Source organism: Aulonocara stuartgranti, assembly GCF_965226115.1.
Source record: "Aulonocara stuartgranti genome assembly, chromosome: 5".
NCBI lineage: Eukaryota > Metazoa > Chordata > Actinopteri > Cichliformes > Cichlidae > Aulonocara > Aulonocara stuartgranti.
In genome coordinates this window covers 2901495-2917290 of record NC_138943.1, presented here as the reverse complement: position 1 = coordinate 2917290, position 15796 = coordinate 2901495, and the positions used below count along the sequence as shown (strand labels likewise).

Sequence of the window (15796 nt, the reverse complement as noted above, 5' to 3'; positions counted from 1 at the left end):
GCTGCTTCACTGTTCACACCTGTCTTTATCTCATTCAGGCATATTCTGTGTGGTGTAGCTTCTAAGCTGGCTAAAAAATATTTTAAAGCGAGGAGTTCTTTCTAACCCTCCTTACTTTTGTTGTAACTTAACAGCATAACTAACCACCTTAACAAATGCAACAGGTTGCATTTACAGCTGAAAGCGACTTTGGCCGTAGTGAGATCAGAAAAGAGAGAGTGATGCAAAACAGTAGTATTACGGTACTTTTTGTATACCTCATAATTCTGAAATCGTCTACACTGTAAACTTTTTACGAAACACTTTTCAGACCACTATTCAGGAGTGCAAAGTCAGTAATTCTATTTTGACCTTGGTGGAGAACTTTCTTGTATAAAATTTGCATAAATGTATTTTATCATATTTGTTCTAAAATATAATAAACAGTAGCCTGGCTGCTGACTAACATACATGTAACTTGTTGTTTCAGAGACATGAAACCCCATTGCCTGCCATTCCCATTTGTTCCCCATCATGATTAAAATATGCTTTGTCCTCCTGGTTCAGGAATCAAAGTGTTTGCACCAGAAGGAAGTGACGCCATCCTGCCTTGCTCGTTCAGCACCAAGGAGAACATTGTACAAAAGCTGTTTGACTGGAGGAAAGTTGATCCAAATAAACAGGAGGTGTTCATGTATGACGGAGGCCTTCATTACAGTAACGGCCTTCCAGGTCAAGACGAGCACTTCAGAGGACGGGTCTCATATTTTTCACAAGAGCTGCAGTTTGGTAACGCCTCCATCATCATCAGAAACACCACGGTGGCTGACAGTGGAGACTACACCTGTGATTTTCCACATCTGCAGCCAGAACAAACATTCAACATTAAACTTGTTGTTGGTGAGTATTTTAGTTTTGAAGCATCCTGAAAAACCCTTCTTTAAGAACTCAGATTTTTTTAAATTGTTCTTTAAATGTTGATGTTGTTTTTGCCACTCAGTTGTACAGTCATTTGAAAAAAATAAAATAAAATTTCCCTCCTTATTTGAAGTTTTACATATCAGGACATAAAAAAAGAACCGTCTCCTTAGCAGGTATATGCAAGCTTAGATGAACAAAAACACAGGATGGACTACACGGTTTCATATAAATTCATCCAATGTTCAGCAGCAAGTGTGAGCACCGCTGTAAAAGCTGATGTTTTGGCAGTTTGCTTGAGGTGCAGTAAACAGATTTCTCCTGATGTGTCCTTAGAGACACATTCTGAAAAGCACAAATAAATGGCATTTTTTTCACAGTGGATCAACATCACCTGAAAAAAAGGTTTTCCTCTTGAAGTTCTAAGGTTTTCAGGACTTGACAAAATTGTCAGGTCCTTAGCAGGTATATACAACCTCAGATGAACAAAAGCCCAGGACATATTACACCATGTCATTATTTATTTAATAAAAATGAAGCCAAAATGCAGAAACTGTATGTATAAAATCTAAATCACGCTATTATTGACTAGAGCTAGAAAAAGCTTTAGCAACAATACTTTAGCTTGTTTTCTGTGTGACTTTGAATCTGTCACATCATTCTGGAGTAATTTCGATCCACTCCTCTTAACATTGTTGCTTTAGTTCATTGAAGTTTGTAGGTGTTCGCTTACGCACATCTTTCTGAAGGCTCCTCAACAGGACTTCAGTTATGCTGAGGTCTGGACTTTGATTGGACCATTGCAGGTTCTTGATTCTTTTCTTTTGCAGTCATTCTGATGTAGAGTTGCTGCTGTCCTTTGATGACCCAGTTATGTCCAAGCTTTAGCTGTCAGACAAATGGCTTCAGATTTGACTTCATAACATTTGTATACAAAGGTGTTCGTGGTCGACTCATTGACTGCAAGGTGCTGTAATACGAAGCAAGTTCAACCAGGGTATGTTTCTGTTATCTGGATTCATTTAGCGTAACATTGATAGTGAGGATAAACTGTCACAAAAAGATGTGTATGTGCTGACAGTTGGTGTAAGGTGTTTGTGCTAATATGCCACGTCTGGTTTTCTCCAAATGTGCCACTGTGCATTATGGACAAACATCTCCACTTTGATCTTGTCCATCCAGTAGACACTGATCCAGAAGTTTTTTTGGGTTTGTCCTAGGCTGTGCTGCCATGTTCTTTTAAGGGTGTTTTTATTCCTCTGCTGTTTAGTCCATTTAAATTGAAAATTGGGTCATTACCAGAGTGTGTAAGGGGAAGAAACCCTCATAGAAACCCTTCCATGCTTGATCTAATTTTACTTTAAATCTAGAGTCTGAGATGTAGCTTTTAGGTTTTTATAGTTACTCTGAGCATTGCACAGAGCATTGGTGGCAAGGTTGGCAGCTTTCTTCAATGTTTTCTACTTGTGAATAATCTTCCTCAGATTAGAATGATTGACTAATCTGATTAGAGGGTCAGCAGCAACAGATGCCTCCGAAGGTTGTTTCTGATGTCTTTCCTCTTTGGCACTGTGTTAGTACACACCTGAATGCTTCAGGCTGGCAAACTGGCAAAACATCTGCTTTTATAAAGGTCACATTTGCTGATGATTGGTTAATTAAGTGTACTGGATTAGCAGCACCTCGTTCTCACTGAATTCATATGGAAACAGTAAGGGTGGACTCTTTTTTTTCTTTTCTTTTTTTACACACTGTCTGCATTTTTGTTTAGCTTGTGCTGAATAAATGATATGGTGTAATATGTTGTCATGGTGATCATCTGAACTTATAGTTACCTACAAGGACCAGATGATGATTTTTTTTTTTTTTTTTTTTTTTTTTTTTTTAACATAAAACCATAACTTAATGATCCACTGTGGAAAAAAATGCTTATTATTTGCCTTTCAGAGCATGTGATCACAGACCGATTTGGAGATACCCCAGGTGAGTAGTGATGCTGCTGTTTACAGCTGTAAGTTGTGTAGCTACACATCTGTTAACCTCAGCATCTGTCAAACATGTTTAAATTGCCATAAACAAATTATTTAGATGTTACTGAGATCTGTGATTCTGTCAGTAATGACAGATAAGGAGAAATCTGTGCTGAACCTGACTTCAGTATCACTGTCTATTGTTGTCACATTCAAGAATGACACAGCATCAGGCCTTTTTTAATATGTGAATATATACAGGCTGTTACTGAAAGTATTTGTGGCATGCGTGGTATATCATCATTCTGTTGTGGTGTTTGCACGTCATCTTTAAGCTAAGGCACATGTGACTGTCCTGTACTATAACGACCTGAGAGCAGCATATATTGTACACCTTAGAATTAGTATAACTGTGATGTGGATTTGAACATGGCAGTACAGGTACTGGTGTCAGGTACATGCTGTGCAGCTAACTAAGGCTGCCGCAAACGATTATTTTGATAGTCGGCTAGTCACAGATTATTTTTGCGATTAGTCGACTAATCAGATTATGCATCCATTGGACATAAAACGTACAGCTTATTGCATCAGAATGCATCTGCTCTTATGTAACTATCATTAGCTTACAGCTTGAAGTGTTGAAGGAATGTGCTCATTAAAAGTAAGGACAAGATGATAGTTTATTAAACTTTTAATGAAATTTGCAGATTGTCTTGGTGGTTTAATAAACTCAGACATCTGCTCTTTGTTCCTAAAATATAACAGGACACTGGAGTAGATTCTCGACCATCTCACACTTCTGTTTAATCAGTTTTCAGTTTGCTGTTTATTCAGCTGTGTGAAAACTATAACTTAATCTCAGCTAAACCGATTTACTCAGGAACAAATAAAACAATGAAAAAAGCCAAACAATAACATTTTTCAGTTATTTAAGTCACTTATATATCATGTTTAACCTGAATAGCGAAGACTGTGGGAGGTCTGAAAGCGATGTGCCAGGAGTCCGGTGATCGGGTGGTCAATGCTTTAGTGAACCTTGACCTCTCTGGTCAGCTCCGTCTCCGAAAAAAATCAGAGCACTTTTGCAAATATGTGATTTCTTGATAAATCGAGCAGATATTTGAAATTTAGAAAGTTACAATCTTGCCTGATAATATCTTAAAAGTTTATTTTGTGACCCAGAAAGAGTAATATTAAAACTACCGTATTTTCCAGACTACAAAACGCACCTGAATATTAGCCGTACAAGCTAAAATTAGGGGAAAATCTTGTTTTGTTCATACATTAGCCGCACCTGACTAAAAGCAGCAGGTGTTTTAATGTTTAATTACCATATGTAAGAGAATATGCACAAAGGGGATTGTCAGTAAAGAGATTACTGTTTGTGAACACATCCCTTTTATTAATATTTTGAAAAACAAGCTACCGGTACATGTTTGCATAACTTTTTACGTATAAGTACCGGTAATTACAAGTACGAAACATGTACTGTGCTTCATAAACTTCATAAACTAGTAACAAATAAATACATAACAATAACCTACAGCACACCAGAAAACAGATCCGGCCTACCTTTTGGGCTCAGGTGCAGTAACAGTAACATGGCAAGAAGAAAAGTCAGTCATTCACCATCTTTCTCTTCTTCCTGCGCACTAAAACCACCAAAGTCCTCTTCTCCAGTGTCGGAAATGAACAGGCTCAGGATGGCTTCGTCATCCACTCTCTGCTTCTCGCTTTCGTTGTTGCTTTCAAAAGCAAAGAAATCCTTGTTGTCAGTGTCGGAATCAAACACTTCTGAAGGGCTGTGGCGGTGTCCTCCTCTTCATCACGCTGCAGTCCAGCCCTTCAAAATCTTTTGGTGATCGTGCATGTTTTGACACTTCTCCACGCTGTCACAATCCACTGGCAGACTTTCTTCATTTCTTTTGTTTGCCATAATGAGGATTTGAGAATGAAAGCTTCCTTTGCTCCTGCAATGCTCGTCTTGCTCTTGCTAATCTAGTTTGCTTTTTGCGCTAATCCATACGGCACTACTTTGCCTGGTGGACGGACATGTAACCAACCAACCCCCCCCCCAAAAAAGATGAAAGTACATGTATTGTTGAAGCCCTCTGTGAACCCACATCGCTGTTAGTTTTGCTGTTTGAGTAATTTGTGAGGTCCTGGGATTAAATCGTTTCCTAACATATGTTTACTAAATCAGTCTCAAGACCAATTACCATAATTTTAGGTTATATTCAGAAGAGATCACGCAGTTCTGTTTTGTTTGTTTGTTTGTTTTAAATTAAAAGAGCATTGACACATTCATTTGTTATTCACATTTTAAGTTGGCTTAACAAATACAAACATTTCTTTGCAGTATTCATTGTTGTAGTACTTAGGTACTGTGGTGTTAAGCAGGTGCTGATTCTTTATATTTTTTCTGAGCCACTGAGCGAGGTGATAAAGAATGACAGAGTTACTGACACAGCCTTATTCTGTTCACAGGTGCAGTTCTGAAGCCACTTGTTGGGATCCTGAACATCAGCGAGGACAAGGCGCTGCTGAAGTGTGAGGTCAGAGGTGCTTCTCCAAAGCCTAAAGTAGAGTGGAGGGACAGCGATGGAAACATCCTTCCTGCTGAGGAGCCACAGGTGTCATACAAAGGAGACCACTACTACATCACCCTCCTCACCACGGTGACCAGGACAAACACCAACATCTTCCACTGTGTAGCCACGCAGGAGGAGATCGGCCATGAGACTAAGGATAAGCTCTATGTCCCTTACTGTGGTAAGATTTGTTTTTTGGTATTTTACAGAACAAATAATTGTAATCATTGTTTCTGACAAAATGCTTGGAAGAACCTACTTTCTAAGTATCTTGTAGGTTTGTCTACTTGGGAGAACTTTTACTGAACCACAGCAAATATTTAGTTGATGCTCCTTTTTTAATATGAGAACTGATAAATATTGTGTAACTCTGTTAAATTAAAACCTTAATGGGCTTATTCATCAAATATTTGATTTAGCGGTGTGTGGGATTAAAAAGAAAAAAACACATTGACTGCTTTTACCTAGAACTGCCGAGGACAACATTTTTACCCCATAGAAATTAATTAGAGTATTGTTCTCCAAATCTTTATTCTTTTGTCTTTTATACAGGTCCTTCTCAAAAAATTAGCATATTGTGATAAAGTTCATTATTTTCTGTAATGTACTGATAAACATTAGACTTTCATATATTTTAGATTCATTACACACAACTGAAGTAGTTCAAGCCTTTCAGTGTTTTAATATTGATGATTTTGGCATGCAGCTCATGAAAACCCAAAATTCCTATCTCAAAAAATTAGCATATCATGAAAAGGTTCTCTAAACGAGCTATTAACCTAATCATCTGAATCAACGAATTGACTCTAAACACCTGCAAAAGATTCCTGAGGCTTTTAAAAACTCCCAGCCTGGTTCATTACTCAAAACTGAGTAAGACTGCCGACCTGACTGCTGTCCAGAAGGCCATCATTGACACCCTCAAGGAAGAGGGTAAGACACAGAAAGAAATTCCTGAACGAATAGGCTGTTCCCAGAGTGCTGTATCAAGGCACCTCAGTGCGAAGTCTGTGGGAAGGAAAAAGTGTGGCAGAAAACGCTGCACAATGAGAAGAGGTGACCGGACCCTGAGGAAGATTGTGGAGAAGGTGCGCTATGAATTCTGGGATAGGTTGGGCCACGAAGGATACACCTGACCCATCCCAGCTCCTTGGTTTTTCTAGTGTTGATCTGGAGGTAGTTCAGCTGGCACCAGTCCACAGATTCTTGGGTCAGTCCTCTGTACTCCCTGTCGTCCCCATCAGTGATGAGGCTATTGCAGAGTCATCAGAAAACTTCTGCAGGAAGCACCCGGTGGAGTTGTGGAAGAAGTCTGCAGTGTAGATGGTGAAGAGGAAAAGAGCCAGAACCGTTCCCTGTGACACACAGCCCTGAGTTCTCACATACTAAATACATAAAAATATTCTTTACATGTGGGTTGAGCCTTTTATAACCAGCTGTTTTTAAAGCCCTGCTTTTCCTTCATGTTCGCTACAACAACGTTCAGTGTGAATGTGAATTTTATTTTTGGTTAGTACATCATTACGTAAAAGTCATGAATTGATTCTGCATGTCATTGAATAAAATATTTATTCCCATTCAACCCAACCAGAATTCTTGTTCCTCCAGACTAGCTCTGTTGCCATGTGAGACACGGATTACAATCAATCAGTCGGTCAGTCAATCACAGATTCTGATCATGATCTTGACTCGTGTGTTTAAAGCACACCTGTCCACAGAATCAGTTTCTTCAGTTTGAATAAAATGACCATCATTTGCCTTTGGCCTGGAGCTCCATACAAGGTGTTGCCTCATGGGGCGTAGATGATCATGATAAAGGGGTACATCACCCCCAAACTACACAGGAGGAGCTTTTTAATGATCTGAAGGTAGCTGGAACCACAGTCACCAACAACACCAATGGTAACACACTACACCATAATGGACTGAAATCTAGCAACTACAGGCCTGTTTAAATGATTTAGAGAAGGTTTGGGAGAAAGTGTTGAGGTGCAATAAAACCAAAATCTAGTTTTTCTGCCGTGTTTGAAGGAAGAGAAATGCTGAGTATGACCGAAAGAACACCATCCCCACAGTCAAACAAAGCAGTGAAAACATCAATCTATGGAGCCTTTTTTTATGGGTTTTTTTTTGTTTGTTTTTGTTTGGTTTGGTTTTTTGCTAAGGGTACAAGATGACTTCACTGAGTGGAGTGGAGGGTACCAGGTACCCCAAACTTCCCTTCTCTGGGCAGAACACTGAAGATGAGTAGTAGATAGATCTTAGCATGACAATGTCCCAAAACATATCACCAAAAAAACAAAGGAGTAGCAATGGAAAAGGAAAATTAAGATTGCAGAGTGGCCTGGCCAGACTTCAGATAGGTCCGCCAATCAGCAACTCCTTAAGGTACCGAAAACTAAGTATAAACTTAAAGGTGATCGTGCTTTTGCTGTAGCTGCTCCAAAGTTGTGGAATGATCTGCCCTTGCATGTTAGGCAGGCCTCTTCTCTCTCTGAATTTAAAAGTCTTCTTAAAACATATTTATTCGCTGAAGCCTTTGGCATTGATTAGAGGGGTTGACTCAATTTGTTTTAACATGTTTCAATTTATTGTATCTATTTATTTTATCGTATCTCATTTTAATTTTCTTTACGTATGCTATTAACATGTACAGCACTTTGTGAAACTCTGGTTTTATGTTAAAGTGCTTTAGAAATAAAGTTGGTATGGTATGGTATGGTATATCAATTCTTTAGATAATCTGAGGAGGGAGCTCAAGCATGGAGATGCTACAGTACGTGACTGTAAAGAAACCTGAAGGATTTAGAGTTCCTGTAGAAAGGAGTGGGCCAAAATACCTCCTGAGATGTGTGCAAACTTGATGACAAACTACAAGAAATGTCTTATTGTTGTGCTCAGCACAGGGGATTTACCTGGCATGCTGTACATGCTCTTTGAAATAATGCTATGTTTCAATGCTAAGTCAAAGCTAAAGGCACTTTAACAAAATATTAGTGTGTGTGAAACTGTTTGTTTGGGATCTTTTTTTTTTTGTTTGTGTGTTTTTTGTGCTGGACAGTCTCTATGACAGAAAATACAGAAATTTAGTACGTGTTTCCTTTAACGTATACTGTTGTAACTGTTTTTTGAACTTTTTCTTAATCTTGTGTTACAGGTGAGGCTCCAAAGCCACACATAACCATACTTGGTGCTACTGAATCCGGGGTGCAGCTGAAGTGTGATGTTGGAGGTGTTCATCCCAAGCCAAAGCTACAGTGGAAGGACAGCGATGGAAATGTTCTTTCTGCAGAGGACCCAGTGATCTCAGAAAGAGGAGGCCGCTACAACGTCACCCTCTGCACTACTGTGACCCCGACCAAAACCAACTGCTTCCACTGTGTAGTTAAACAGGAGGGCTCGTACCAAGTGATTGATCAAGAGATCAATTTGTCAGGTGAGAATCTCCTCAGAGTTGGTTGTGTTTATTGGATTTAAAGTTTCAAAGCTTTTAGGACTATTGAGCATTTTTTTGATTTTTCTGTTGAGGTTTAATCAATTACTTATGATTTGCATACATTTTCACCAATTTCAGAAAACCTGTTCAAAAGCAAATCTGGACAAGTTATCACTGGATGGCTGGGTGGATGTTTCATTGGAATCCTAAGTTTTGCTTTCGTTCTGGCTGTGCTTGTGACTACAAAGACCATCTCAATACACTTTAATAGAGGTAAGTTAAAGTACTTATTTAATAATATGCTGTGTATAGCGACCAACATGTTAAATATATTAAAGAATTGTAACATTAATATTGTATTATTGCAGTGATTCCCAAACTTTTTTTGCTAGCTCCCCCTTTGTTTTACAAGAAAAATGTTAGCTTAGAATGAAGTTGGTTTGGAAACATATTCAGCTATGCTTCATTGGGCCCCACACTTTGGGAAGGTCTGTATTAATGTATAATACTATGTTTTTGTCATTGTTCACATATTAGAAGTCATTTCATTATGCCTTTCTTTTTCTGATGTTATACTAAAATGCATAGAAATGCATGAAAAAAATTATGCTTTGGCTATATATCCAGCTGGATAGCAAATGGATAGTGGTAAGACTAGGCGCCTTTGGAATGGGAATCGTAGGTTTGACTCCTGACTGGGGTGTCTGTATTCAGTAAGGGTGCTAGGCTATACCCACCATGTTAACCAAGCCAATCTCAGACATGAGCGAGAGACATAAACATGAAGCCATAGCGCCTTGGACATCACCCTGATTAACAAGATCTGCATCAGGTGTTGAGGAGCCAGGGCACCCTGATGAGAAGTGGGCTACTGGAACAAGAAATCATCAGTGGGCAAGAGATGAAAATAGGGCACTACTGGAATGCTACTACGCAAGTAATCCTGGTGGAAGGGGTTACATGAATAGGATGAGGGACCTATGGAATCTTCGATACCCAGCATCCAGATTGCCAGCAAAACAACTAGTAGCTCAGTGTTCCAACATTCAGAATAAAGAACTGCTCTAATGGCTAGAGATTGATGAGGTACAACACAAATGCTATGGCAAGGGGGAGCCAGGACGCCAGTTCAGGGGGAAGATATCCTCACCCCCACCCGAGAGAGAGTGAGAAATAACAAAAATTCCTCTCTAGCCCCTGCAGGCGGTGTTTATCCTTCAAGCTGCGCAGTATCTTAACTGTTCCTAGGGCTGCGCTCTTCTGGAGATCTCGGATTTTGTTCCTGGAATCTGCTGAAGCCACTCACCTAGTGCTCCGATTACCACTGGGCCACTGTTACTTTCACCCTCCACATCTTCTCGAGCTCTTCCTGATGTAGCTGTCATATGCTATCACTACATCGATCACTACGGCCGTCTTCTTCTGTTTGTCCACCACCATTTTGTCCGTCTGCATCCTGAAGTCCCACAGGATCTTAGCTCGGCCATTCTCCACCACCCTAGGGGGCATCTCCCATTTTGACCTCAGCACTTCCAGGCCATATTCGGCACAGATGTTCCTGTACACTATGCCGGCCACCTGGTTATGGTGTTCCATGTATGCCTTGCCTGCTAGCATCTTGCACCCTGCTGTTATGTGCTGGATTGTCTCTGGGGCATCTTTACACAGCCTGCACCTGGGGTCTTGCCTGGTGTGCTCAACCCCAGCCTCTATGGAGATATATATACATATATATGTGTGTGTGTTTATCTATGTGTAATTCATGCAGCTAAAATTCAATAGCACTCGTTAAAATGTTTCTGCAAATGGGAGACAATTTAGCAGAAGGCCTGTTCTTTCTGATTTGTGTGTAATCCCCCAAACTCTCAAAAGCAAATAACCAGCCCAATGTTTTATGGGGTTTTTTTACGTAATATAATCTGATTTTAGAGTGATGCTTTCTGCTCTTTTTGTATTTATTCTGCTTCAATAACGTTTTAATTTTATAGGATTAGCTGCAGGTTTTTCTTTGATTCCTGGCAAATAAATCGCTGACCCACTTAGACCCGGATACAGACTTTGAGTCAGTTTCTGTCTGTGTGTGTTGAATTAGAATGAGATTAAAATGTTTTTGGAATAGCAAATAATTTCTGTAAGATTTCTAAAAGTTAACTTCATGAAAATGTGTTTTCAGGCTGCCTTAGGAGTGCAAACAGTTCCTCAGAGGAGACAACAGCACCAGGTTCTGAGACAGGCCCAGAAGAATTACAAGTTCTAAGGAACGGTTCAGTGGTTTGATCCCCAGCTACTTCACACTGTTCATGGGCAAACTACTGAAACACAGATTCTCCGTGTGTATGTGCCAGTTAGTTAGAAAGCACTGTGTACAAAGATGAAGGTGCACATAAAAGTTATCTGTGAGTGAGTGAGTGAGTGAGTGAGTGAGTGAGTGAGTGAGTGAGTGAGTGAATGGGTTCAACAATTAATAACACCATTAATTTAAAAAAGAGTGGGTGGATTAGCTTGTTACATTGATTCAAGTAAAACCCCTAAAACAATCTGATGAAACTGTCTTAGATCAAACGTCCAGCACAGTTCACCCTCTGAAGTCTAACCTGCTGCTGGCATCAGAAATTTTTTAAAAATATCTGCAATTCCTGAACCAATTGATGAATTGAAAGAATTCCAGTGCTTCTTTTTTATGTCTGGAAAAAGAAGCTTGCTGACAAGAATTATGATGAAAATTATTGATCAATGAAGTAAACACTGTGGTGATTATTGATTAGCTGCCTGAGTTTACTTTGAGACAAAGTTGTCTCTCATTAATATTTTTAGTGGTGATGACAGCAGCTGATATCACTAAAAATGCTCTGAGACCTGAACAACAAACGATGGCAATATTAGTGTAGCAGGTTCAAGGTTTCCAGATTGCTTCTCAGTGTTAACTGGAATAAAAAGCCAGAGGCTCAATCCTTTTTAAAGGGCAATATTTAGTAAGCTAATCCTCCTTTGTTCTCTATGCATTTTGTTTAGAAATGCATAGAAAAAAAAAGAATATGAAAGTAAGGATTTAGTTACAAATCATGAATTGCCACTATTTTTTATGCACTGCCTGAAGTAGGGTCTTGTTTTATGCGATGCTTTTGGAGGACTGCAAAGGGAACATTGATAATGTTGATACTTTTAAGCCTAATTTCATTTGACTAGTTTGATTTAGACTTATGCAGGAAATCTTTCTAATTTTTGGCATGTATACATATGTCCCTTTGTTTTGTATGTGGTGCATTCCCTCACATCCATTCCAATATTTTCAGTAATCAGCCTCCTACAGTTTGCTGATATTTGTGAGGCCTTAAATTAATTCTATTAATTATTTTATTCCTCACATTGACAGGGTAATGATTGTTGTTCTCTCGCAGAACATTAAAAGTAGCTGGAGGAATTCAAAGTGCTGAACAAGCCAGTCACAATCACAACCCCACAAAGGGATGTGATTGTCAGTTTATGCCATGGGTTAGTTGGATTCAGAGGGGTATACAACATAGATTTCCTGCTGAAGCACAAATCCCTAGTACCGTATTTTTCGGACTATAAGGTGCACTTAAAATCCTTGAATTTTCTCAAAAATTGACAGTGCGCCTCATGTACTTGTTGTGCTTACTGACTTCAAACAGATTTCATCTGGTACACGGCGCTCAGCAATCTGTCAAAATGTTTTAGTACGACTTTGGTAAGCTACGAAGCTGCACCGGCTACCATAGTCAGGAGCCTCACGGAGTAATACGGACTTTACTTCAACATAATATTACCGTATTGTGTGTGTAGAAGGACCCTAAATTGGCACCCGCTAAGAGACATGGTTACAAAGAGGATTTCAAACTCCAGGCTGTCAGTCACGCAGTAGAACATGGGAATAGAGCAGCTGCGAGAGAATTCAGCATTAATGAATCAATGGTACAGACGTGGAGGAAGCAAGAAGAATGAGTTCAGTGAAGTTTGACTCATCTGTTTTGTTTTGCTTAATGTGCCTTATAATCCAGTTCTCCTTATGGTCCCAAAAAATATAGTAATTACATGCTATTTTGTACAGAGCTGTACTATTTAAGTTTTAAAATGTTTGGTTTTTTTACATTGCACTTTTTGTGTTTCTGCTCATGGCATTGTGTGTGTGTGTCATGTAAATTATGTCATTGTGTATTACATTGAAATATTATGTCATGTTGTACAGTAAATAATTTTAAAGGGGCTGTCCAGCCAATCGGTTTCGATGTCTTACGAATGAAAGCGTTATCAGCCTGGAAATATATCAGTTTGTTTTTTAACTTTATAAGCTTTAATTTCATTCTCAAATTTTATTCTATTTTTAATCTTTTCAGTGTTTGAAAACTATCATAACAGCATCATATTAACATGTAAAATAATTCATAATGACAGTTTTTGTCATTTTACTGAAAAATGAATTGGTGCATAAACAGTCGCTCATATATGATTGTGACAAGTTTATTTTTTAAACTGTTTTTTTCTAAACCACATTTCTTGTATATTTTCGAAAATAGAATGTGGATCTTTGCACCTTTTTCAATAAAGATACTTTTCTAAATAATTGCTCTGTGTTGTACGTTTGTTTTGTGCAGAAGTAATGTTTATTAGTGAAACCATATTATCTTCAAACTGTCCATCATTACATCTGTTTGCTCTCCAACATCTTCACCTTCAGCTTCTTGTGGATGCACCTGTAGATGGAGCACTGAGCTGTGATGCTGTGTGAAGCAGCAAAAGTAAAAGAAAACAAACAGCGCGTTGTACAGCAAAGTGAGGAAATCCTTAGAGGAACATTTTAACTGTTGTTAATCTGCCATCATCACAGAGAGAAACAGAAAAAGTGATGGATGTTAAATTTAATCTCCCGTCACACTGAACGACCTTTATTACAAACTGCTGGGTAACAACAAAAATAACGTCAACATCAAATGTGGAACATCGCAGAAACAAAAGGATGACACGAATTTAATAGAAAGATTTAAAAAAGTAACAGTATTATTTTTACATTTTAAAAATGACAAAATCAGGCTGATGTGGAGCTGGTTAAGAACTAAAATGAACCATCTTTGGCACAATACTCCCAGCAGTTTGATCAGCTGTAAAGACATCTTCACTGAATTTGGAGTTTAAACTCAAGGAAAAGAAAGACATCTTTAAGTGGTATAAGGCCTCCAGACAGGCCAATAATTTCTTTTATTTTGTTTGTGAGAGAAAATGAAATGTTTTTTTCTGAAACTGATGTAACTTTGAGGCTAGTTTTGGTTTAGAGTAGCTGCCCATCTTTAATCAGTTCAGTTTAATTAGTAGTTTGTTTGTTGTTTTACCACAAATTAGTGTGAGTCCGTTTCGTGACCGACAGTTGAGATAACAGTAAACGCTGGAGGAACTTTCACTGCTGGGGCGGCTGTGGCTCAGGAGGTAGAGCAGGTTGGTGGTTCCCCCCAGTCTGCACGCCAGATATATGAGCAAGATATGAACCCAAGTTGCTCTCCGATGCATCAGCTGGCATCCATCAGAGTGTAAATGGTAGTTAGTAGGCACTTAGCAGCATAGAAGACAGTGCTTGTGTTGCGTTTGAGAGTAGAAAAGTCCCATAGAAGAATCAGTCCATTTGCCATGTAGATTTTTGTCTGAATCACTACAATCCATGACCTTACCATACACAGTTAAAGTGCGCCATCCTGTGGTACTTACTCCACACTCCTGCTATAGATGAATCATTCACTTTCAACTCACTGCACAGACAGTTATTTATTTTTTTAAAGTATTATAGCGTCAAACCTGGAGGCAGGCAAAATTACAGTTTTTACATTTTTACTGAACAGTTTTGAATTTTAAAAAAATCTCATTGAACCTCATACAAAGTATGCACTTGCTGGCCACTTTATTAGGTACACCTCCTCAACTACGTGTTAATGCAAATTTCAACCAATCACACTACATACAACTCAATGCAGTCAAGCATGTGCATGGTCAAGACAACCTGCTGAATTTCACAGCTAGCATCAGAATAAGGAAGAAAAAATATTTATGCAACTTTCTCTGCTAGGAAGGCAACAAGAAGTAAAATAACCTATTGTTACAACCAAAGTGTGCAGAAGAGCATCTAAGATAATATCTTAGTCTAAGATATTTTTGTCATGTTCATGATTATACAATGGGGGGTCATAGGCCAGAGAAGACAGTAGTTGATTAATGAAAATGCAGTATTGCAACTTCAGCAGATGCAAACAACTGTTAAAGCCTGAAGAAGGTTTTTGTATTTTAATGCTTAGTGTAAGCTAGATTTAGTCCCGACATTAAATCCAGGAAAGTATAACAATGTAAGTCTGTTTTAGATTTGACAACAGATAAATATGTCATATCAAGATAATTATGACCAGAGGTACTTCACTTTTACTTGGGTAATAAATTAGATTCAGTACTTCAACATATACTGGAGTATTTTTTAAAGCAAGTATCTGTACTTCTATTTTTTCACTGCAGAGAACATGGTTTTTGTCGCATACACATGAGACGCGTCTTGTTTACCACGTCCATCAAACTGGAACCAAATCATTTCTACCCTTCCTCACACACAGGTTCCACCTCTCTGAAGTACTGTAGCTAGAAATGGTACTTCTGTTTTGTTCAAGAGCTATGCAATGAAAAATATTGTTGTTAGTGGATTCAAAAGTTAACAGGAAAAAAAAGGAGGTTGGATCAATAAAGTAAAAGCGAAAACGTGCAGGCTCTGAAATGTAGTCAAGTAAGACTTAAAAAACAAAACAAAACATCCCTTTATGCTCACTCCTGTTCTGTAGCGCTAGCTAAGTGCTGTAAAGTACAACTTAGATTTCTTCATTTTGTTATATTGGTATAACAAAACTGCTCTGACTGTT

The 15796-nt window shown here is 38.6% G+C and overlaps 1 protein-coding gene across 1 annotated transcript; it reads left to right on the top strand.

Moving 5' to 3' along the window:
* Positions 1–524: 524 nt before the first annotated feature.
* On the top strand, positions 525–11876 carry LOC309707386 (V-set domain-containing T-cell activation inhibitor 1-like; the record flags this gene model as incomplete). Its single annotated transcript, XM_082534695.1, has 6 exons — positions 525–879; positions 2845–2880; positions 5355–5639; positions 8616–8894; positions 9033–9167; positions 11068–11876. 6 exons carry the CDS (start codon positions 525–527, stop codon positions 11169–11171), a joined length of 1194 nt encoding a protein of 397 aa, XP_082390821.1. The 3' UTR covers positions 11172–11876.
* Positions 11877–15796: the final 3920 nt, after the last annotated feature.